Source organism: Empidonax traillii, unplaced genomic scaffold (genome assembly GCF_003031625.1).
Source record: "Empidonax traillii isolate 1590-97213 ecotype Southwest subspecies unplaced genomic scaffold, ASM303162v1 scaffold335:size599443, whole genome shotgun sequence".
Lineage (NCBI taxonomy): Eukaryota > Metazoa > Chordata > Aves > Passeriformes > Tyrannidae > Empidonax > Empidonax traillii.
The window spans coordinates 462,383-485,182 of NW_020955528.1; the positions used below are offsets into that span (position 1 = coordinate 462,383).

General features: G+C 45.9%; 1 protein-coding gene across 4 annotated transcripts; it reads left to right on the forward strand.

Annotated features, from left to right (window-relative positions):
* Nucleotides 1–2,919: 2,919 nt before the first annotated feature.
* On the forward strand, nt 2,920–22,759 carry IL21R (interleukin 21 receptor). 4 transcript variants are annotated; one of them, XM_027891927.1, is made up of 9 exons: nt 2,920–3,751; nt 10,028–10,102; nt 13,218–13,323; nt 13,934–14,130; nt 15,750–15,901; nt 16,319–16,496; nt 17,782–17,878; nt 18,654–18,735; nt 21,768–22,759. In XM_027891927.1, the coding sequence occupies exons 2-9, from the start codon at nt 10,048–10,050 to the stop codon at nt 22,680–22,682; spliced, it is 1,782 nt and encodes a 593-aa protein (XP_027747728.1). In that variant the 5' UTR covers nt 2,920–3,751; nt 10,028–10,047; the 3' UTR covers nt 22,683–22,759. The 4 variants fall into 4 exon arrangements, with proteins under 4 accessions (XP_027747728.1, XP_027747727.1, XP_027747729.1 ...); XM_027891926.1 differs by lacking the exon at nt 2,920–3,751 and adding an exon at nt 3,765–6,218; XM_027891928.1 differs by lacking the exon at nt 2,920–3,751 and having other exon boundaries at nt 8,397–10,102; nt 17,785–17,878.
* The last annotated feature ends 41 nt before the right edge of the window (nt 22,760–22,800 follow it).

Genomic DNA, 22,800 nt, shown 5'->3' on the forward strand with positions numbered 1-22,800 from the left:
AACTGAGCTCACCTCCTAGGGACCAGCCAGAGCCTGCAGAGGCAGCTCACCGTCCTGAGAGAGGAACTTCCTTCCCGGAGGCTGGAACCCTCCAGGCATGTCTTTTTCGCTAGTGGAGGGCTCCTGCCAGGACAGAGAATTACTGATCATAGTAAGTGCATTTTCAGTGGTTTTCAGTTTGTTTTGAAAGGCTGCAGTGCAAGTGGAGGCTTGTGCCAAGTTTTAGCCTAGTTGTAATGCCATTTGTTACTCTTGCACAATCACTCCACCTCCACATCCTTCTCACCTGGCTGCCTACCAAATATTAGCAACCTGACTCACCGTGAGTGAAATATGTTCCCAAGAAAAAAAGCTGGTGCATTCCCAGTTCAGGAGTAGCTAGTTCTGATGCACTTTTTCCATTGCAGAAATGCCCCAGGCTTAGCTTTTTTTTTTTCTCTTTTGAGCAGTGTTGGCTCCTTGGAAATATGCAGCTGTACAGATCAGCTCTTGGCAAATTCCCATCGATCACAAGGTTTTTTTCTTGCCTGTGGAAAACTAACAATAAACACAAGACTAATATGGAGCAGGAGCTTGAGGATGTGGAGTCAAGGTCTTGGGGGTAGGGACAAGTTAATTTAGGGCAGGGTCAGCTTTTTAAATAACATGCCTCTATATCTTGCTTTGTGACCCTGCATCATTGAGGCAGGATGCAAGGATGCCCAGGTGTTCATCCACCATGTGCTTTATCTAAGAAACCCAGTTCTTTTTAAGTGTTGCAGTGATAGGGCCAAAGGAACAAAGTGTTAAAGAGAATCAAATGAGAGGGTTGTGACATCCAAAATGCTGTTCTCTAAGGTTTATCTCTGACTGTGGAATCATGTGTCAAAACTCCTTAGTGAATAGAGGCTGAGAGGACAGTTCTCATTCTCCTAGCCATGTCTTTTCTGTAGAAAACCCCTTAGGGAACATGGCAAAACCACGACACTTGTGCAGTTTGTGTTCTAGCCCTGACAGAGGTGCTTCTAAAGTGTGTTATTTTGCACGCAGTTGCTTTCACAAGACATACATGTTTTTTACTAATATTGGGGGAACTGTGCGTGTGCAATGCCCAGGCACGTGTGGACATGCACAAACACACACATGGATCATTTCCCACCTCTGCAGATTGCTGAGTACAAGGTCTGCCCCAGGCTCCCACGTGATGATGTATCATGATCTCGCATTACTCGGAATTTGGGTTTTTTCCACCACTCTGCTGTGACTGAGCCGTGTTGTGCTGTCAGTGTCTCATCAGCCCTTGCAGCCACATCCACAGCCCTCAAGGCCCCTCCAACTGCGCTGCAGTGATGAGGTCGGAAGCCAAGCAACAGCTCAGCAGGAACTTGCTGGCAATCACAGCAGGGAGACTAGTGAACTGGTCTGGTTTGCAGGTGCAGGACTGTCATGTCTCAAAGCAGATTGTTCCGAAGCAAAGGAAAAACAGTCAAGTGAGGAAGAGAGCACTTTCCAGGTACCTCACTAACACAACCAGAGTTAAAGCTTACTGAATTGCTATACCTCAGAGTGTTTTCCCAGAGTGTCTAATAACAGCTGTCAGCAGCACCACTGGTTTGCTAAGTCCTGAATGTTCTCATTCCTTGTGACAAGCCGAGAAAGCAACACTGAGGGGAACTTTGCATCTCAAGGTGCTTTTCTCTATTTGTCCCTTTTGCTATCCTGTTTTTCTATAACATGGGAAGTTTCCATACCACTGGCTGTCTACCCCTCCAGCAAGTCTACAGGATGAAAGTGAAAAAAAAAAACCGGCTGCAGCCTTAGATCAACAGATTGGGGAACTAGCTGCTGTGGCACATTTAGTTGAATGATGGGAGAAGCAGCTGTTTACTTCTTTTTTAGCTCTTAGCCAGAATACTCTCTATAAAACTCTGACCATCTGTGTAGGAGACCTAAGTTCCTGTATTCTGAATGCAAAGTGGCAATTGTCGTGGCGAAAGTTGTTACAGTGAGCCACTGCCTGTCTTTGGTAGAAAGATGACGGTGCTAGACCTGCCCCAGTCCATGGAGTGTGACAGGCATCCTAAGGAGCTCCTGTCCCAGTTCAGTGATGGATCAGCTGCTTCCTTCATCATGCTCCATTGTATAAGAGTAGGACATTCGTAGCGGTATGATGTTTGTCCTCTGCTTGAAGTTTACTGAATTGGTGACTAATACGTAGCACTGGGACTTTCCTACTTGCTGCTGTTTCCCCAGCTCTTAGACATGGGGAAATTTGCTGTAAGCTGAAGAGTTTGAGGTTGGCTGCTTTTCCCCAGCTCAGCTACTGCTGGTTTCACTTGCAGTGAGCCACCCACACAGCAGAAAGAACTATAATGAGGTGAGAAAGCACTAGACTGTGTTCTGGGGGTAGAATTTCCACATCTGGCTCAGGGTTATAACCACTCCCCAGTTCTTGTCTTGATGCCGTAGAGTTGCTGTGAGGACCACAAATGCACTGGCCATGGAGGCAGTGCCTGTGGTGAGTAGCCAGCTGAGGTCTAGAGGAGCTGGCTCATACTGTGCTGCAAATGCTGACCAGTGCATGTGTCTGGGAGGCCCTGGGCTTGAAGGTTGTGCAGGGCAGTTTGCTGCTAGGTGGTCTGCCCCCTCTGCTGCCTGGCTGAGGTGCTCCAGAAGCACATAGTATGCTCCTACACAACATGATAGGGGCAATGAAGCCATGATGTGCCTTGTTTCCTTCACTAGAGCAGGAATTAGGACCCACAGTTTGGTGTGTGCTGCCTATTTTGTGGCCTCATTCTGAGCTGTGCTGGGCCCCTGCTACAGACAGCAGGGGTGTCCAGAAGCATCATGGATTCTTCCCACTTCTGGTCAAGCCACCTTTCTTGTTCTTATGACTTAAAAACCTTCAGCTGTGCTCCTATATTGGGTTTCCATAGCAAGATTTTGTAGCAGAGGGGGGCTACAGTGATGGCTTTTCTGAGAAGTAACCACCTTCTCACCTTTTCTTTTACAGACACTGTATATTGCTGCCAGTGACATGAGAAGTCAGCAATTGTGTCAGGACTGTGTGTTCTGTGGTTTAGGGACACAGCCAGCCATCCCCTGCAGCTTGCTGTGTGCCGTGTGAGCTGTTTGCTTTGCTTAAATGTGCTGCCACAGTCAGAGATTGAAGACAGCTGGTGTTTTTCTCTCCCTGTAAGAGGTACCAGAAGCCACCCAAGGCACACTCCACTGCTGCATCCAGCCCCAGGTGTGGAAGAGCTGCTGTGAAGCTTTGCAGCCAGGCACCATAGGTGGGACATGCTGATTTTTGACAGCTCTGGTAAACTGAAGCTCCATCGGATCCAGGTGAGGCTCTTGCCATAAATAGCTATGTGGCAGCAATAGAGCTCTGGTCTTGGTGCATCCTTGTTTGTAGAGATCTGGAGACAAAGCTGATAGATGTTGCTTCTAATAGGGTCAGGCTCTGCCAACGTGCATGAACGGAGCAAGGAGTTCTGCCAGCTCTGCTGACTCGAGTGAGCTCTGTGGGAATGCATGACTGCCTTGCTGACCTCATGCAGAGATTTTTTGCATGGTGCAGGGAGTTGGGTTTGAGCCTGAACAGAGCTGTAGGTTTCTGTTCCAGATGGTCAGAGTGAGTTCACGGGCACAGTCATTCCTGTTTCTGTTTACCAGAATGTGTCTGGTGATTTCCTAAGAGAAGATACAAGACTCTGTGCAATCTCCTCCATGCATGCAAGACATACATAATCACAGCTCTGTGAAGGTAAGCTTTTTTTCTCTGTCAGAAGCCAAAGTGATGTCCTCTTACTACAACCTTCATGTAGAATTCACGCAGGTTCAGACTTGATGGATATTGGGGAAAACAAGAGACTGAGCCCAGTGTTGGCAGCTACGAAAACTGGCAAAGGCAGAAGGGAGGCAGGAGGGCAGGGTGCTGAGGTCTCTGCAGATGGCACTCAGCATTCCCCAGACTGAAAGCAATGCACTTCTCCCTCTCCTGCAGCATCCTGTGTCAGCTCACAGCTACCACCTGGGTAGCTTTGGTGTTTTTCAACCTGCCGCTTTGCTGACTAACACCTCCGCTTTCTGCCTGGCTCATTCATATTTTAGCCCATTTCCTGAGCTTTGTGGTGGTTTCTTCTATTGCTTTCCCTTCCACTAGAACACTGTTACTCATATCTCAGCTATTTTTCTCCTATTGTAATGTATGATTATCTTCCTCCTAAATGTCACCAGCCAATATAGGTGACTTTGACCCTAGAGTTATGCCAGGTCTGTATCTTTGATGGTGCTGAGGATATTGGTTTAACTCCATTGTGACAGGAAGAAAATACAGAGGTAGTACTGTTTGTAGGGAGTTTTTTCCCCATATCATGAACTTGATAACTGCAAGTGTGACTAGTTCCCTCTCCTACAGAAAGGAATTGTCAGCTCTGATTGTTATTTTCTCTGTATGTATTCTTGCTGATAAATACCTACAGATACCTACCCTTTTTCTAGTCACGGCAAAATGTTTTTGGGTCATGAATAACTCTAGCAGAATCTACCAAGCCTTCCCTGGTGTGCCCTTCCCACTTGCTTCTTGGTGAATGTTGCCACTGCAAGCTGGGCTGAGATTACACTTTTAGTGAGTTAAGTTTGATAAAAACAGGCTTTTAGGTGCAATATCTTCAAATTTATAAAGCTATTTGTCTTAGAGTGCCATCAGTGGGCTTGTTTTAAAAATTAGCTCTGTAATATCAAATGCATACAATTGCATGGTTTAAAAGCAGTGTGGTTTGTGTCAGCCAGATCGTCACTCTTTAGACTGATCACATACTTTTCCCTCCTTCTTCTGCACAAATAACAGTACTGGCATACCTTGGAGAGTCCTGTGTAATCAGGGAGTAAAAACTGCACCACTGTCTTGGTCTGCTATCCTCACAACAGAAAGGTATTACTAACTGCCTAGGGAATATCTAGCTTAGCTGCTCAGCCTCACTGACCCTGTGCTGTCCCACACTGCACCCAACAGTGGTGACAATCTCCATGACCCACAGGCAGCATCAGCTAAGGCTAGTCTTTTCTAGAAGCTTCCTGACACTGTGCCTGTAAGTGATTCACAAAGCATACAGAAGGGAGAGCTGGTCTCTTACAGAGACTGCTCCAAAACAGTGTGAGGAGTAGCTTCTGCACTAAGTCATGGGACCTTCTGCATGCATATTCTAACAGCATAACCAGCCCAGCTACCAGCAGCTACCAGGGAAACATGGTCGAGAACCACTTGCCCTGGACTGAAAGGTCTAAAATATCTGTTTTTTCCCAGATGGGGAAAAAGAGTGGGTCAGAGGCATGGAGGGCTGAATGTGGAGCCCCCTCATCCTGCACCCTGCTGCTTTGTGCCAGCTTTACTGCTGCAGTCTTCTTGGGTTATTCCAGCTCCTTGTTCTTTACCCTCCTACCACCACACTATGCTGTGTGTGCCAAATCCCTCCATAGTGCTGCTCGTTTCCCCCTTGGCCAAGGATACAAGTATGCCTGGGCTCCTTGCAGCCCCTTTTAAGATAGGTGTAGGTGAGTTGGCTGGACCTCCCTCAGTGTCAGCCTTGCAACCTGCAGAGCCCCAGCCCAGACACAAGCTGTAGGCATGAGATAGGGCAGGGGTGAGCCCCTCACCTGTGTAGGAGCCAGACCACATCACTGTCTGTTGTCTGAAGATTGGTGGTGTTGCCCTGGTCCTGGGGCCATTTTGGGGATGGATGGAAGCTGAGCACAGTGGTGCTTGGCAGTCTCCAATGTGGCACATGCTGTGCTATGCAGTTTGGCTTAGCCCTCTAATGCCATGACACTGATGCCTCCACTCTGCAAGGGTCTTATTCCACCAGCCCCACTATGACCTTTTAGCTATGTGAGTTTTTATCGTCTCTCCCACCCTTTTCTCATGTAAGAGATCAGAGCAGTACAGTAATAAATATTGTGTGGGTGTTTGGACCTGAATTCATCACCTCCTCTCACCACATCCTTCTGTCAGCACAGTAATACTGATACAGTAGTGACGTCAATCCCCATTTATCGCTGTGTATTCCAACACACAACAGCCCTTGGTTGTTCACAAGTAGGCTTTGTTCTTAGTGCTGATGAGACCCCCCTTCACCCCAGCTCCTGTGCAAGTGAGGTCTGCAGTCACAGTAATGATTTAGCCAGGCCGGCCATGGAAGTGTTGGAGGGCTGAAATGCACAGGACAGGGCAGGTAATGTCCATGTTTCCATCAGTTTTCCCTGCTGCCAGTTTGTTGCTGCTTGATATCTGCAACTTCACTGTAAATCTTTCTTATAGCTGACATACCCTTTGTGGCCTGCCTGTCATTGCTGTTGGCCTCTACTGAACAGCCAGAGCATTCCCGTCTCCCTATTGCTTCAGCTTTGTGATTAGATGACAGTGTATATTGATAAGGAATTTTTTTCAAGAAGAGAGCTTCTTTGGGCATATAACTGGTGGACTGTGTCTTCCACTCTTTTTGAGCTTGGGTGTAGCAAAACTCATTTTCTCATGCTTGGAAATATCCTCTTTTATTTTTTCTTTTTTTACCTAAATTGAGTTCTTAATTAGTTTTTGTTTGGGTTGTTTTGGGGTTTTTGTGCATCCTATTTGTTTGTTTGTTTGCTTGGGGAGGGGGGTTGTTTGCTTCTTTGGGGTGGTTTTTTTTTAATTTGTTTTTTGGAATTTTTGTAAGTGCATACATTTCCTGAAAATACTTCAAATTGAGAGCTTAAAGTGCATCCCTCTTTGGCAGCTTATAGTATTGTATTTCTAGATCCTTAACAAAAAATAATCTTCATAAATGTCTGTGTCTGTATTGATCCTATTTCCTATTCTCTAGTGTATTAAAACCTTGTAGCATCATTTATATATGCATGTCTATATGAACGCTGATCAGTTCTATTGCTGTGGTCTTGCACACTGTGTCCTAGGATACTACAGAGTTAGCAGCAGTGGCACTAAGCAGCTGTACAATGCTTGATGTTTTATAAGAATTAAGTGACTATGTTTCAAGGCTGCGTAAAGCTGACTTGGAGTCCCCATTTCATAGACAGAGATGGTCTGAATGAGGTGGTAGAAAGGACTTTTCTAATGCCAGGCAGGGAACAAGCTCCTACCTCTGCTCATTGCCCCTTTGCCGTTCCTCCTTCCAGGTGAACAATCATGTGGTGACAGATGGAAGCAAATGGGTAAGCGTGTAACAAATGGAGGGGTGTAGGAAAGGTGGGGATCTCCATCACAGACTGGGATTGAGGTTTGCAGGGGGCCTGACTGGAGAAAGCTTCAGAACAAGGGCAGCTGTACATCTCCATTGAAATAATGAGGTTTTTCAGAAAGTGAAGTTCACAAAGACACTTCTGCAGAGCTGCAGCTTTCCCAGCTCGTCTGCCCATGTCTCGTCTGCCCATGTCTCGTCTGCCCGTGTCTCCTCACAACCTGGAGCACATCCAGGAGATCAGACACAACATTGACACTGCCTATGGTGCTCTCAGAGATTGCAGTCCTTTCCCACAACAATGAGGTTGGAGAACTCTGCAAGAGGAGGAGATAAGTGTTCTACTAATCTGTGGGCACTGGCAAGGGTAAGAGATGGTAAAGTGAAGTCCCAAGTGAGGAAGTGTTGTCTCCTTGCTTTACCTATGTTAGCAAATCCTACTGCTTTTATTTTTTTTTTTCCACTGTGTTCTTATTCAGGAACCTCCCCTCTAGATTACAATGCTGTCTGTTAATCTCCATAAAACATCTTCCCAATGAGCTACTTGTGTTTCTCGCTTTGAATTTTCCCTGTTCAGTCCTTCCTGTCTCATTGGGTTGATGGTACTGCTCTCTGAGGACTGGAAGGAAAGTAGGGGAGACACTTGAAAGAAACCATAGTCCACTAGGTAAAAGCAGCAGACCTTCCTTCATTGCTCTGTTCATTTAGGCAAGATTGGAGGTAAAATGAGGGAGGTACAGCAATCTCATGGATATAAAGTGGCAGAGGCCCTGCCAATTGGATTCTGAAACAAGTAGTGGCTCTGCCGACCTCTCTGAGGACCCAGCCCTTCCTTTCTTCCTCTGCTGAAGAAGAGGCAGCAAGTTGCCTTTCTTGGCCTTCCAGGGTGGCCAAGACTGTGGAGTATGACAGTCACAAAACAAAGTAATGCTGAGATGGGCTTATGGTACACCCAGTCTTGGCATGAGGTTGGATGAGCAGGTTTCAGATGGCAGGATAACAGGTCTTCCTCAAAGGAATGGGGATTTGGAGCAGAGCAGTGGAAGGATGAGTGGGAGTACAAGGTGGGGTTAGACAGTGGGTGGTATCTCAGTGACCAGGAAGTGCACCACCAGAAGTACTGGTAAGAGCAAGAGTTATTATACAGAGGAAACTTGGAGGGCTGGGAAGGTGATGTACGATGCAGAAAGAAAGACTGGAGTGTGGGGGAAGAGAGTTTCTGTCCTGCCACTGGCAGCAGGTGAGGGAGGCTGGCAGGATGCCTGGGGCTCCTTGCTGAGCAGGAACAGTACTTCCTGGGCAGAATATGTTTGGCAGGAGAGGAGGGGCAACAGCCGCACCACTGCTCCCACTGCAGGGCTGAGTGCTGCAGCCACTGAATGTCTGTGGCACCTCCAGAATGAGTCTCGCTGATCTGCTCTGGCACCTGGGGAGCACATCCCTGAGCTCACGCAGGGCTGCAGGGGCTTTCTGCTGGCTGCTAAATTTATTTGCTTTCATTATTTGAGTAAACCTGGGAAATTTTTTAACACCACAGATGTTCCCCACGTGGTAAAGGCCTCACTGGCTTCTCTCTGCTGAGTGACTGTTTGGGTGTTTGCTGCTGGTGGTAGAGGCAGCACAGGTACCCAAGGACCTGGATACCTGCAACCCTCCATATCAGTACAGGCTGAGGGATAAATGGATCAAGAGCAGCCTTGCTGAGAAGGACTTGTGGGTGCTGGTGGACAAAAAGCTGGATATAAGCCATCCATGTGCACTGGTAGCCCAGAAACCACCTGTGTCCTGGGCTGCATCCCCAGCAGTGTGGACAGCAGGTTGAGGAAGGGGATTCTTCTCCTCTACTCTGCTCTTGTGAGACCCCCACCTGAAGTTCTGCCTGGAGCCCTGGGACTCCCAACATGAGAAGGAACATGGAGCAGCTGTACTGAGTCCAGAGGAGACCATGGAGGTGCTCCAAGGACTGGAGAGGCTACAGACAGGTTGAGAGAGCTGGACTTGTTCAGCCCAGAGAAGAAAAGGTTCTAGGGAGACCTTATTGCAGCCTTTCAGTATTTAAAGGGAGCTGGTAAGATATGGACATAGTTTTTAGCAGAATCTGTTGTAATAGGACAAGGGGTGATTGTTTTAAATTAAAAGAGAGTACATCAGACTATGTGGCATGGCACCAAAGTGCACCAGCACAACTATTCACTGCAGTCAGTGCTGTGCATTGTTCTCTTTTGTGCCACCTGGGAGATGGTTTTTTTTTCTGGTATGTCTTTCTGGAATCCCTTAACTAAATATTTCATGTTTATTTAACCATGGGTAGGCCAGATCAATGACTTCTCACCAGCCTTGCTCATAAAGATCCACAATGACCCTCGGACTGCCCAGATGTTTAACCCTCAGCAATGTCACTTCTCATAGTGGCAAGCCATTTCTAGTTGCAGGAAACTAATGAATGAAAAAAATGGGTTAGCACTTAACCCAAGAGCCTTTCCTGTTGCATAGATAGCCTAAGGCTGCAGTCACTGCTGCTTTCTCTGTGCACATGCTGGCAAGGAACAAGGATTTCACTGACCTCGCTTGTGGCCAGTTGGCAGGGCTGTTGGTCATCCCTCCCTTAGCCCGTGAAGTAGATACATGACACAGCAAAGCTGAAATTACTCACCTAAATAAAGAACTTTTAGACACTTAATGAAAGCAAGATTACTTCTGCCTCAACCTTCATTGTATTAGTAGATGTCTGAGCTGAGCTTTTAATTGATTGTGGGGGTTTTGTTTGTGTTTTTCTTTTTTTCTTCCCTCCCCCTTCCCCCCAGGCTATCCAGTCAGAACCAACATGAGGAACAAACGGTGGCTCCAGAATATTTCGTTCTTCCTTTTATTCCAATACAGTAAGTTCTCAGATATTTCTTCCAGGCTGTACACCCACAGGATTTATCTTGGTGACAGTTGTTGCCAGCTCTGATGAGATGTGCATGAGACAAGGTTGCCATGGGACAGCGAGCACAAGATAAGGTGGCAGGGGAGAGAGTTCGATGGGATAAGGAGTGGAGTACAGGCATATAGGAAGGTGCACAGCTGGGCAGAGCTCAGCTAGGCTGCAGACTGCTGCGGGGAGCAGCACTAGCAGGGAGAGTGCAGAGACAGTGCTCGGCTTGCACTGAAATGTCTCCTAGTGACATTAGAGTAGGATTTCCCCCACCAAAAAAACCCTTTGCTGTAGCAAAGATTCTGGTGGCCAAGACCACAGCTTATGGTTGCTGTTGGCAGGCCTGCCAGGGACAGTGGAGTGAACCTCTCCTGGCCTGAGCCCCTTAGCTCAGGACTGGACTGCGTAGAAGGTCACCCACCCTTTTTCGATGGTTCCTACCCACACTGCAAACTCCATATGACTCAGAGCTGACTCTCTGAATGGGTCAGCTGGACAGGAAAAGGCAGTGACAACCGTGTCTGCAGGGAAATTTATTATCTTACTTGCTGCTTCTAGGCAGAGCATTGGACCTGCTCCAATTAAACCTAAGTTAATAGAAAAGATGCGTTCAGAGTTATATCTTCCTGTCATATGGGACCATTGTGATGTTTGGTCTGAATTTTGTGTGATGCAAGCCAGGGAATTACTGTGTACTAATTTCACTTTGGATCAATCTAGATCTTACTGTTAGAAGTATTTGAATTTTGTTTCTGAAGCTGTCAAAGACAGACATTTCATCCTAGATCTAACTGGGTTTAGGACACTTAATTATTTCTTTCCCAGTAAAAAGTTGTCCTCTTAATTTTGTTAACAGGTTCTTGGCCAAAGATACACTTGCAGCTTACCAGCTACCTAGGAATGGTAGTCCATTTGACTAATTAGCATAATAGCATAGAAGAATGCTAATTACTAATGCTAACAGCTTATTAGTACTTGCTGCCCTCTCTTAAGGAAAGCAAGAGGTTTCTAACCCCATTTTTGTAGGAGAGTAAAGTTAGGCTAAAGGAGAAAAAGTATGTTGCTCAGGACTTTGGACCAAACAGTGCTTGGACCAGGACCCTCAGAAAAATCTATTGAGGGCTCAAAATGAAAAGAGAAAAATTAATGAGAATTTTAGAACAAAATTCTGAAGTCGGTGTGAAATGAAAAAGTCAAAATGAAAAAAAGTGACACCCATATCATTTGAATAATTTACAGTTTAAAAAAGCATATGTACATCCTTGGGGCTCATCTGTTGCAAATATCCCCCAATTTCTTCTGTCCCTATCCTAACTCTTTGGAGAAATGGGTCTTGTATACAACTCTGAGTGCTGCCCAGAGCTCACATATGGAGAGCAGGGGGACTGGGAAGTAAATGTTGCGATGGGTGACATCAGCAAGGAAAAGTTGGACTTTTGTTTTCCTTTGAACTTACCCTGGCCTAGAAGTAGGCTACTCCCTCCACTGGACACCCCTACTGTGCATTGGGACTGTAAATTCAGAGACAGCTTGTTTATGGGGACAGTCACTTGATCTGGAGGGTGGAACAGGTGATTTTGGTCCATCAGTGGACATGCTGCCTGCATTCCATGTTGTTGGTGGTTCTCTGCATACAGCTTCAGCTGTAAAATTGGGCGTTGTGATTGTTGAGCATATTGTATCAGTCTGCTTTCATCATCTGCAAACAACACTGAATACAAAGCATGTTGCAAAGGGAAAGGAGGAAGCAGGGAGTGCAGCTTCTCTAACCGAACAAGCAGCAGAATGACAATGAGAGGAGAGCTTGCAGCATAGTCAGCTTCAAAGGATTAAGGTGCCTGATGGCTGTGAAGTAACAACATGTTCCCATGAGTCTGGGGGCAGCCCTGATGGTAGGGGAGGACCCATACTTGATTTAATCATGGATGTTACAAACTTGAGTCTCATTCTAGCTGACTACAGTTTTATTCCCATCAAAAAGGGGTGATACTATACATGTCAGAGATGAACGGTCACTGCAGGAGGCATGGTTTGCACCAGCATGGCATGCTGCATATCATGCAGGCCTTTCCTCACTTAGCCATTCCTAGGGTACTGGTGATAGTTTTAGTCAGTCCAGGGTGCTGTTAGGAAAGGATTCATCAATGCAGACACTTCTCATTGTGCTGCGTCTTCCCTGCCTTGAAATCCAGGGAGATAAGTGAAGTGTGTTGTGCATAGGACGGTGCTTTTGTACAGCACGTCAGATACTGATCTGTGAGCAGAGCTCCTGCAGAACAATTATAAGAGCATAAATGCTGCTTTGTGACCACTTTCAAATGATTTAGTTTTCTTAATGACCTGTGTAAATTCTACAATTGCCTCTGAAATTCTCTTTAGAAGTAATTAAATTGTGCCTATCAGAATGATTTACAGAAATTATAATAATTATAAATTTGCAATCTTTCTCCAAAATTTCATGAAAACCATCAAACCTCTGGAGCTGGACATGAGACGTATTGATGCTGCAGATATCAAGCTGTAGCAAATAGATAGGCAATGAAAGAATTACACATTTAAAAAAAAAAAAAGGTGGTATTTTAGTGAAGTGCCATGAAGATGTTATATAATAAAAACTAGACTAACAAAGAATAGTACTCAATTTAGGAAGTGGGATCATAAAAATGTTTGAATATGGTACTGCTTCTTGCTCGGGTATCATGCCTATTCTATGTGCCATATAAGTGAAGACCCTTGCCAAAGCAAGTGACTCTGCTGTAGTGAGTGTATGAGAAGAGACAGGGATAAATCTGAAAATTCAGTCACAATTTGAGCACTTTCTGATTTTGGCTGCTACAGTATTATTAATAGATTTTTGTTTGACATTTACCTTGCTGTCAATGATTTGTCATCCTGTAGAGTTGGAACACATCTTACACCCCATGACTGGAAATTTTTGTAAGGGCAGGAGGAGAGCTGTCACAGTGATCTGTTCCCTTCAGATTTAGTGAGAACCCTGGGACTGCATATGTTGATATGAAGTTCTACTTGCTTTATCATGGAAGTTGATACTGTGTTTTGTCTTTCCAAATCTACAGCTGTGTGTGGTGAAAACCTCACTTGTTTTGTGGACTACGTACAAACCCTGTCCTGTATCCTGAGAAATGACTTGGGTGCTGGCTCATACAACCTCACTGCAACATGGTATGTCTTGGTAGGATGAGCAAAGTCCAGTTAGGAGGAACCTCTTCATGGTCATAGCACAATGGTGACCTTCTGTCCTCTTTGCTCGGTAGAAATCCTGTTCTTGCTGATATGCTGGTTTTTTACTTGGTATTTCACACTTCGGCTACCAACTGACTTCTCCCTTAGCAAAGGACCCCTGGTTCCTGTCTCCACTGGCTGCTTCACTGACTCCAGCTTCCTTAGCATTGCCTGCTCTCTTACCATGGGAATACCTTGCCCTTTGCTGCTGTTAACAGTGAACTTTCACCCATATGCATTGGCAGGGCTCATGCAGGTTGTCCAGTTGCATATGGCTGCTGTTCTGCCCCAGCAAGGGAGTGGATGCAGTCCTGGGTTGTGCAGCCCTGAGGAGCATCTTTCATTCTGACAAACACTTTTCTACTTCTCTCAAAGATACTAAGCTAAGCAAATAGAAAGGGGAAAACATCTGTCAAAGTTAAAAGACAAATTATTATTTGAACATGTTGATTTTTTTTTTAAATCAATTTCTACGCCTGATGGTTCAGCAACAAATTAATACAACTACAGTATGTGGTAGATGTGGACTTATCTGTTCTGTATTTTTTAGGAATCCAGAGGAAGATCCAGAAAATACTATGGCTGCGTGCAGTCTCCTGGAATTGTCCAGGAACACCAGTCACACAGAGTACACATGCACTGTGGACATGACTGAACTCCTAGGAGATACCAAAGTCCAGGTGGAGGTTACAGAGGTAGCTGATAGACAGCAAGTGATTTCCAAAGACTTTTATTTGTCAGACAACAGTAAGTACAAAAATGGTGGATTTGATAAATGCTATCTGACTTTGTGCCAGGATAGTCTGGGCAAAGAGTGAGCATGGCAGCAAGTGGTGGGGGCTACATTTGGTGTACACTCATTTACACAGAGCACTGTGCTCTTATTGCCACTATTATGCTTGAGGCTGAGCTTAGAGCTGGCTTAGTCCATGCCTTTCATAGGGAAATTCATGAAGCAGTAGGTGATAAATTTCCAGGTGATAAATTAGACCAGTCTCATACCTAGATTACTATGCAGGAATTTGTTCTTGGCTGGATTCTAAAGGGCAAGAGGAATTGTTTTATTGCAAATGTCACCAGTCATAGAATCCTTAAAATGGTTTGGGCTGGAAGGAACCTTAGAGATCATGAAGTTCCAACCCCATGCCACGGGCAGGGACACCTTCCATTAGAGCAGATTGCTCTAAGCCCTGTCCAACCCAGCCTTCAACACTTCCAGAGATGGGACAGCCACAGCTTCTCTGGGCAAGCTGTGCCTCACCACCCTCACAGCCAAGAATTTCTCCCCAATATACAATCTTACTCTGCTCTCTGTCAGTGTGAAGCCACTCCCTTTTGTCCTATCAGTACAAGCCCTTGTCAAAAGTCCTTTTCCAGCTCTCTTCTAATCTCAAAGGAGTTCCAGAAGGTTCTTGCAGTGGACACCTGACCTAGCATGACATTATTTTGGGTGGCACAAGGTGTCCCAGATGCAATGGATGTAGCAGTTCCCCTTTATGGGGCAATTCCTAATCATCTTTCCTGCATGACAGGAAGATTGAATGCAATCATGTAGCTGACTTGGAATGCTGATATGTTCTGGTTGTGTAGCAGACTGAAGAAAAGTGGTTAGTCAGGCAGATGAGTACTGTGCAGGAATATGAAAAGGATTTTTCTACTTGGATTCTTCTGAAATGAAACTTTACTTGAAAAGTGTTTTCTTTTTGACAAATGCCATAACGTTTCAGGAAGCCCCCTTGACTCCACTGACAGACTACAGATTGGGCAGTAGTGCTTTGCATACCTCCTGAAGGTCCCCATCCAGAGGCACTGTAGCTCAGTGGTAGGCCCTGCTGGAGTTTTGCGTTACTGCTTTTCCATACATGAACATGCCCTGCAGGGATATAAAAGCTTGGGTTTTGGGCACTTAGGACACAGGGAATTACATTGAGTTTATGCAGTGTCCCCTTGCCCTCAGCTCTTCCTAATGTCTGTTACATTGAGGGGTATTTCCCCAATTTTTCAAGTGAAAATGACCTCATTGAGTCCTCTTATGTCATGAGAAGAACAAGGTGCTCTACTCTTTACATCTACTGGGAGTTATTATCCCCTCTACTATCTTCTCCTGCTCCTTAAGCAGTGAGGAGGTTCAGAGACAGGCAGAAGGTATATTCAGTGAAAACCTGGGCCTGACTTCATTATGCTGCTCAGGTGTGAGGTTCTGTGCATGGCTGAGGGGCAGGAATGCTGTGGATGTTCTCCTGTATGAGGAAGGCCCACGTGTGCCAGGGCAGTTTTGCTCCCTACTTGCTCTGCATTGCTAATACCAAGCTGGGCCATCTTGTCTGTAGTAATGTTACGAAAGGTAACACCATCCTGTCTTCCAGTCAAACCACAGCCTCCATTCAACCTGACCACTTTGTTCTCAGAGGGTTACAATATTTCTTGGGAAACTACCTACCAGAAATCTCCCTTCCACTTTTTGAATGAGGAGCTGGAATATCAGCTGCGTTATAAGAGAAGAACCGATACCTGGGAGGTAAGTGAGATGTCAGTTTACCATCAAGTAGGATGTACCGGAAAAGAGGAGGCCAGCACAACCAGGATGGCAGCACTGGTGTAGAAGAAGTGTTTTCATGGTTTAGAAAAGATGTGTTTTTTCTGCTTGACTGGACTGAAAACAGGCAAACCCAAAAATTAATCAAGAAGCAGAATTTGTGTGAGAAGTACTAGTTCCACTCCACTAGTAAGGAGAGTGATCATTCATTTGATTCTCATGCTCTGCTGTATGGAAGGCTCCCCAGTGGCTGCATGCAAGACCAGCCAGAGCGTGGCCTTGAAGAAACAACATAAAAGCAGGGGAGGTTACTTTGCAGGGCTCCTCACTGTGCAGCAGTGAGGGGAAAGTGAGAACAGTCACTCTAATCCTGAGTGTTTGGTGTTTAATCATTCACAGACTCAGAAGACTAAAGCTGTTCATGAAGATAAACGGACACTGGTGATCCTACCATGGGAACTCCAGGTGAACACTGAGTACGAGTTCCAAGTGAGAGCCAGACCCCGGGAAGACAGTGGCTACCGTGGGTTTTGGAGTGAATGGAGTCTTCCACTGTCACTGAAAACCAGCCCTGCCGGTACATGCTAACTAGCTGTCCTTGCCCTTCCAGTTAGTCCAGTGTCAGAATGCTTTCAGAACTCTAATCAAATCTAATTAATCAGAACAAGTTCTAAATAGTCTAGACAGGTATGTTAGCTTTCTTGCTGAGTACAGGAACCCCAGGCCTGGGCTGTCAGTATTGATGTTCTCCCATGGAAAAGGATTTGGTGGGCTTGGCTGTAGGTTTGGGTTCCACAGCAAGAGTGTAGCCTCTAGCTTCATTTTCAGTGTCAAATGTCCAGGGTCCTGCTTGCAGCTTTCAGAAATGAGGGAGATCTCCTTCTACTGGGGCTTAGTGTTGTCTTCAGCTGGAGGGAGGGAGATCCTGCTCTCAAGTCTGGGTTTGGACTCTAATGGTTGGTCATGCTGGCCACGGGTTTTGTTTGGTAGCCACCACTCCGCAGCACCATTTCACAGTACCTTATGCACAGAAGTACACTGATGCTTATCGCCATGAAACAAAGGCTATGAAAACAGGGAGTCTTTCAGGGCAAGATGACTGCAGTCAATGTCAGCAGCATGTGCTGAGCTTCCCTGCTCTCATTTATCTGCAGCTCAAACTGAAATATTACAGGGTTTACATGGTGCTGTGGCAGCGGGGCCAAGCTCTATTTGCTCCATTTCCAGATATCCAGAAGGGATTGGATCTTAAAGGTGCATCTTTTCACCACAGGTGGAGAGCGGCCACCAAGCAGTCAGTCAACACCATTTCTTCACATATTTCTGACCAACTGCTCTCTTCACTTCATGGATCATCTATGAGGTGTCCCTAAACAAGGAGTCAGAAACATCAGTCTTTGTGGAAGAGCTGTCCTGCCCCAAATTTGTTGGCTGTGTGTGGTGCAGCCAGGCCATGGGGCAGCTGATGCATTGCTCCTTTCATTGATGCAGTCTTCTCTGAGCATTCTCATTCAGACCTCATGTCTGGAGTACTGGGGCCCAGGTAACAGCCTCAATGTCCATATGAGAGAGTCTGGGGTAGAAACTGAGAGTGTCTCAGAATCATTTATGGTGGAAAAGACCTCCAAGATCATCAGGTCCAACCTGTGACTGATCATCATTTTGTCAACCAGAGCAGAGCACTGAGTGCCACATCCAATCATTCCTTGAACACCTTCAGGGATGGTGACTCCCTTGGGCAGACCCTTCCAGTGCCTGACAAGCCTTTGCATTGCAAATACCCTTTTTCTCCTCACCATCTCCTGCTTATTGACCAGATGATAAATACAAGGTGAGCCTGAATGACCCTTCTCTTTTTTCAGCAGTAACACAAACAGCAGGCATGGGATGGCTGCTGCTGTTTGGTGTTGTTGTGTCAATCATGGCTTCAATCGCAACCTTTCTGGCCAAACAACAGAGGTAAGAATGCTTCAGGAAGCATGAGTAAATGCTCTTATTCTATCTTGATAAAGATGGGGTGTTCACAGGCAGACTTCTTTGTATGGGGAGCATGGGCTGCTATGGGCTTGTGAGGACCAGCCAAGTATGGTCTCTAGCTGATTTCCTGCTGGGAATGAGCCCCTCTGGGGCTCTGCTGCCATTCAGCTGGTCGGGACAAGACAGTGGCACATAGAGATGAAGCAAGGGCCACCCAGCCTCCTGAGCTGCTCTCCTGGTCTTATCTGTGCTCTGCAGCTGCCAGATGGAGCAGTAGCCAGGACTGGCCTGCCCCTTTTCAAAGCTGACATAGGCCCCTCAGTGCTGGCTGGGGGCTTCTCTCCCTTTTGCGGTGCTGACACAGAGGGCTGGGCTTGTGCAGCAACAGGGCTGGCACAGCCCAGGTCCACAAAAGAATTGCATAGGGCAGAGATCTGATGTGTAGACCACAAGCCAGCTCAGCCTGAGGGGAAAATGCATTTCCAGCACTTGCTGTTTTTCCAGGAAGAAAAAAAATTGGAATCTCTTTCCGTAGCATGAATATGTATGTGCAAGTGCTGAGGTCCCACCTCCTATGAGGTTCACAAGAAAGGCCATTAGATGCCTCTGGCAGCACAAGGCATCCTTGGATCCTCAGCCACTTGTTAACTCATGAGGCTGGGCAGGTGATTTCAGTTGCTTGAAGGGATCTAGAGATGCCTTGCTTTGCATGGGTAACATGCTTAACACCAAAGCCTTTCTTTTTTTTCTCTTCTAGCTTTTGGAAGAAGATGGCTTGTATCCCAGACCCTGCTCCCTTTTTCAAACCTCTTTACTTGGCGCATAACGGAGATTTCAAGGTATAATTGGGCTACACAAGAACATGTGGAGTGGAGAACATGACAAACTTACAGGCCATTGTGCTATCCTGGGCAAGGGATTCTCTTTAGGGCACTAGGAGGGGAAATCTATCTCAAAGGAATGTCAGAAGGCTCTAGATATAGGGACCAGGGCTCTCCAGTGCCACGAAGACTTTTATGTCATGTCTGTACTGCTTATTCTCTGTAGGTGCTGTCTCAGTGTATGAGCTGAGTTCATGTGATTTGTGAAGACTGGGATCCTGATGGGAGTCAAATACTTAGGGATTTTTCCAAAGCTCCAGTCCCATGGAGACACAAAGGCCATGGAACAGACTTAATTGTAAAGCCCAGATTTCCCACTCCAGGCTCTGATGTGACAAAAGCTCAACATTAAGCACTATAGTTCTCTCTGAAGAGTCACTCATGTAGGTAATATTATGCATATTGTCCTGAAAGGATGTCCAGAACTTTGGGGGGAAATCGCTGTGATAGTACAGTGCAGCTTGACTTCCTATGAAGGAATTGTCTTTGAGTAACTTTGCCTAGCCCTCCCAAATTCTCTTCTCACCAGCCAAACTTGCTTTTGTAACAAAATAGTTTGCAAAAGCTGGAGAGTTTTCTGGAGTCCTCAGGATGTGAAAGTAAAAGTACATTGAGCATCCATAAATAATTATTTTATTAAGCTGAAGAGCAGCTCACAGTCCTGTTATCAAACTGTAAAAGTGCTGGCATATGAGTGCAGATATCACTGCCTCTTTCTGAACAAGTTCCTGTTGTTACAGCAGAACTGATCAGAGACACTTCAGTGTCTGCTTTTTCTGTCTGCTTTTTCTTAGACATTCTGGGAGAGGGCCCTAATGATCTTCATGTACTTACTTTCCCACTGCTGCAAGGCTGATGTTTGTAATTAGGTTAAACAAATAGTCTTGGAGGGGTGCTATTCAGCCTGAAGCCAGTAATGACTGTCTCCCTTCTTTCCTTCCTCTTTCAGACCTGTTATGCCTTCCTATATCTGCACCAGAGGGGTACTTGCATCCTCTGATGAGGCAGCTGGTACTAGTTGCTCTCAGGGGAAGGACCAGGTGGACCCAGTGTGTGAATTCCTGAGAGTCACAGGCTAGTGCTCACGGTTAAAATGAAAGCTCCCTGCTATACCAAGAGCCATGCTCCTCTCAGGTGAAGCCTTGGGCTTCTCTGTTCTATAGGAATTATATTCTAGTTTCTACATGGGTTGTTCAGTGCTGCTGGGAAGGGAAGGAGTCTCAGTTGCTAAAGCTGAGTTACTTCCTAGGAAATTTGCAGATCAAAGCAGCAGTTGCTCACACAGCCACAGCACAAGATGCACAGGCAGGGGTATCAAGAGGATGTGATGACATCACGAAAAAGTGAACAGACTTGTCATTTTTGGCCAACAAAAACCCAGTTGATGTAGGTCTTATTCAACTGCATCCTGCCTGCATCAAAGAAATGCAAGTTTTTGTACGTTACGTCTTGTGAATAATGTTTGAAAATTACAATAGTAATGCTCTGCTGAGAGCACTCTTGGATTGGGTAGAAAGCAGTGAAAATGTTAGAGAAAAACTTGAAACATAGAAAGGAAAGCTAAGGAACATTGTTGTGTGTATGTGAGTTCTTAGGTTCATATGGAGTGGGAATTTACAAAGAACTGTCAAGAGGGAATAAGAAATATTCTGCCCACTCAATTCTAAGAAAAGGATTTTCTGCTGTTTCTCCAAAAACCCTTTTGCACCTCAGATGCCTTCCTGTCCATTATAGCTTTAATACTAAGTTCTCTGTGGCTCACGTTGAAAATTATTATTATTATTATATATTATTATTAGTGCTTCCTGCTGTAATGAAGATTTTTTCCCCCATGCTCTCTGTCAGAGGGTAATAAATTCTGTCAGGCTGTTCTCTTCCCAAATATTTTGCTCATGTATAGTTATGCTGAGTGCAGTTTGGGACAGGGGGGCCAATAAGATTAAGGCAGTCTGACAGATGTGGCAGCACTCAGTCAGAAGCCTTCATAGTGTTTATGAAGTGCGGTGTTCTTACCTATTTTATACACAACAGAAAGCAATACACTTAGAAGAGCCTTGACACAGCTCAGCCATTAGGTAAGTGGAAGACAGGGAGCAGAACCAAGTCTTGAGTCTGTGCTGTGCCTAGCCTCAGGACTGCAGAATCCTCAAGTAGGACTTGCTGGCATTCATTAGCGGGACATGTCTAAAATTTGCTGTGATCTGAATGTCTGATTCAGGGACTTCTTCAAAAGGAACATAAACTTTTACTGTTTTCTTAAATCAGAAAAATCCAGAAGTGCCTTTACTCTCAAATGTGACTGAAGGCAAGGGACGTGTGACGTAGGGAGAATACCTGGAACAGGGCACAGTGTGATGCTAATGGTGATACACAAGGGCAAGATTCAATGTGTGGCACTCCCTAATAATCTGAATAAGTATTGCAGGTGGTGGCTACAGTTCTGCGAGGACCCCAACCCCTGCCTACTTCTGCTTCCTTCTTTTTACTGTGAAAGAAAAGGCTGTTCTGGTGCATACAGAAGATCAGAGAAGCCTTGTCCTGACCCCATTCCCAGGAAACTGAGGCAGGGGGAGTGAGAGAGCAGGACTCTGTGTGTGTTGGTTGCAAGTGCAATACATGGGGAGAAGCTGACCATCCTCCCCAAGAGAAGCAGTGTCCAGGACAAGAGGGTAGGGGCAACTTAGTGGCTTGGCCTGGGACTTCAGGCTGATTGATGACAGAATGCTGCTATGGGCAGTGGCATCCTTTGCAACATAGAGAAAATTACAAAGCCATGCAAACCTCTCAGAGCTAATTATTTTCGACTACTTCAGTCAGTTCTCCTGCAGCTGTGTCTGGTAATAACAGCATCTCCTACCCTGTTCTATTGGAGGAGTCAGTGCTTTTAGAGTTTGTCTTTGCCTCTAAAAGCATAAGAACTTTGGTCATTTCTGTGGAACCCCAAAACTTGTGATACTAACCTCTCTCTCCCTGTTTGCCCTTTTCTGCAGAAGTGGGTTGGTGCATCCCATACGAAAATGACCTTTGATTTCTTTGAATGGGGAATAGTCCTTCCAGAAGTCCTCGAAGTTTACACCACGCGTCCTTCCAACAGCACCTCACGGGAAGAGCTGCATGAGCTGAGAAAGAATCTGCCTTGCAAGACCTGTGTGTCTTGCCTGACTGCTCCAGGCCATGATAGCCAGTCCCTGTGGTCTAGTGTAAACAGCAGTGGTGGGACTGAGGAGCAGTCATATGGGCATTTGTCCATTGATACGGTTACTGTGGCTGATGAATTTACATCCTGTAACTGCCAGTGCAGCTGTAACCATGTGTATAGGGGACATGAGCAAACCAATGAGGAAGATGATAGTACTGGAGGACCTGGTTACCCCAAGGTTAACATTGATGAGGAAGACAGAAAGATATCCCATGACTTGCATCTGGCTGACCTGAGCACACAGGACAAAATACTTGCTTCAGGTTCCGTGTCCATAGACCACTTGAGGAGCACAAGTGTCCCAGCCCACCAGCAAGTAGAAAGGTCTTTAGTAGGAGGAGTGGGGAGCATCCTAGAAGCCCTTTGCTTGCAGCCTCTTCGGTGGGATTTGGAAAATCCAGGTTCTCTACCTTCTCCTGATGGTGACAGTGTTTCCTACAGTGAAGGCTCCTACGACTTCTTCCCTCACAGTACTAAGCCTGGTGACAGTTACCCTACGATCTGCGTTGATTTGGACACTATTGACAGTGGCTTTGTAGACTCAGACTGTGGAAGTCCTCTTGACTGTGAATTTGGGCAAAACAGTCAGACCAACTGTGGGCCCATCTCTCTTGAGCAGGAGGGGCAGGACTTTCCACGGAGCTACGTCAAGCAGTGGGTCTCCTGTCGCTCTGACAGCCCTGTCAGTGGGATACAGGCGAACTGAGGACTTGATGTTGCTTGGCAGAGTGTGAGGCCTTTCCTTACTGTGCCAGGAGCAAAGTGTTAGCATAATTCAGAAGAGAAACAGTTTACTTTGTGTAAGCTTTCTTGCCTACAACTGA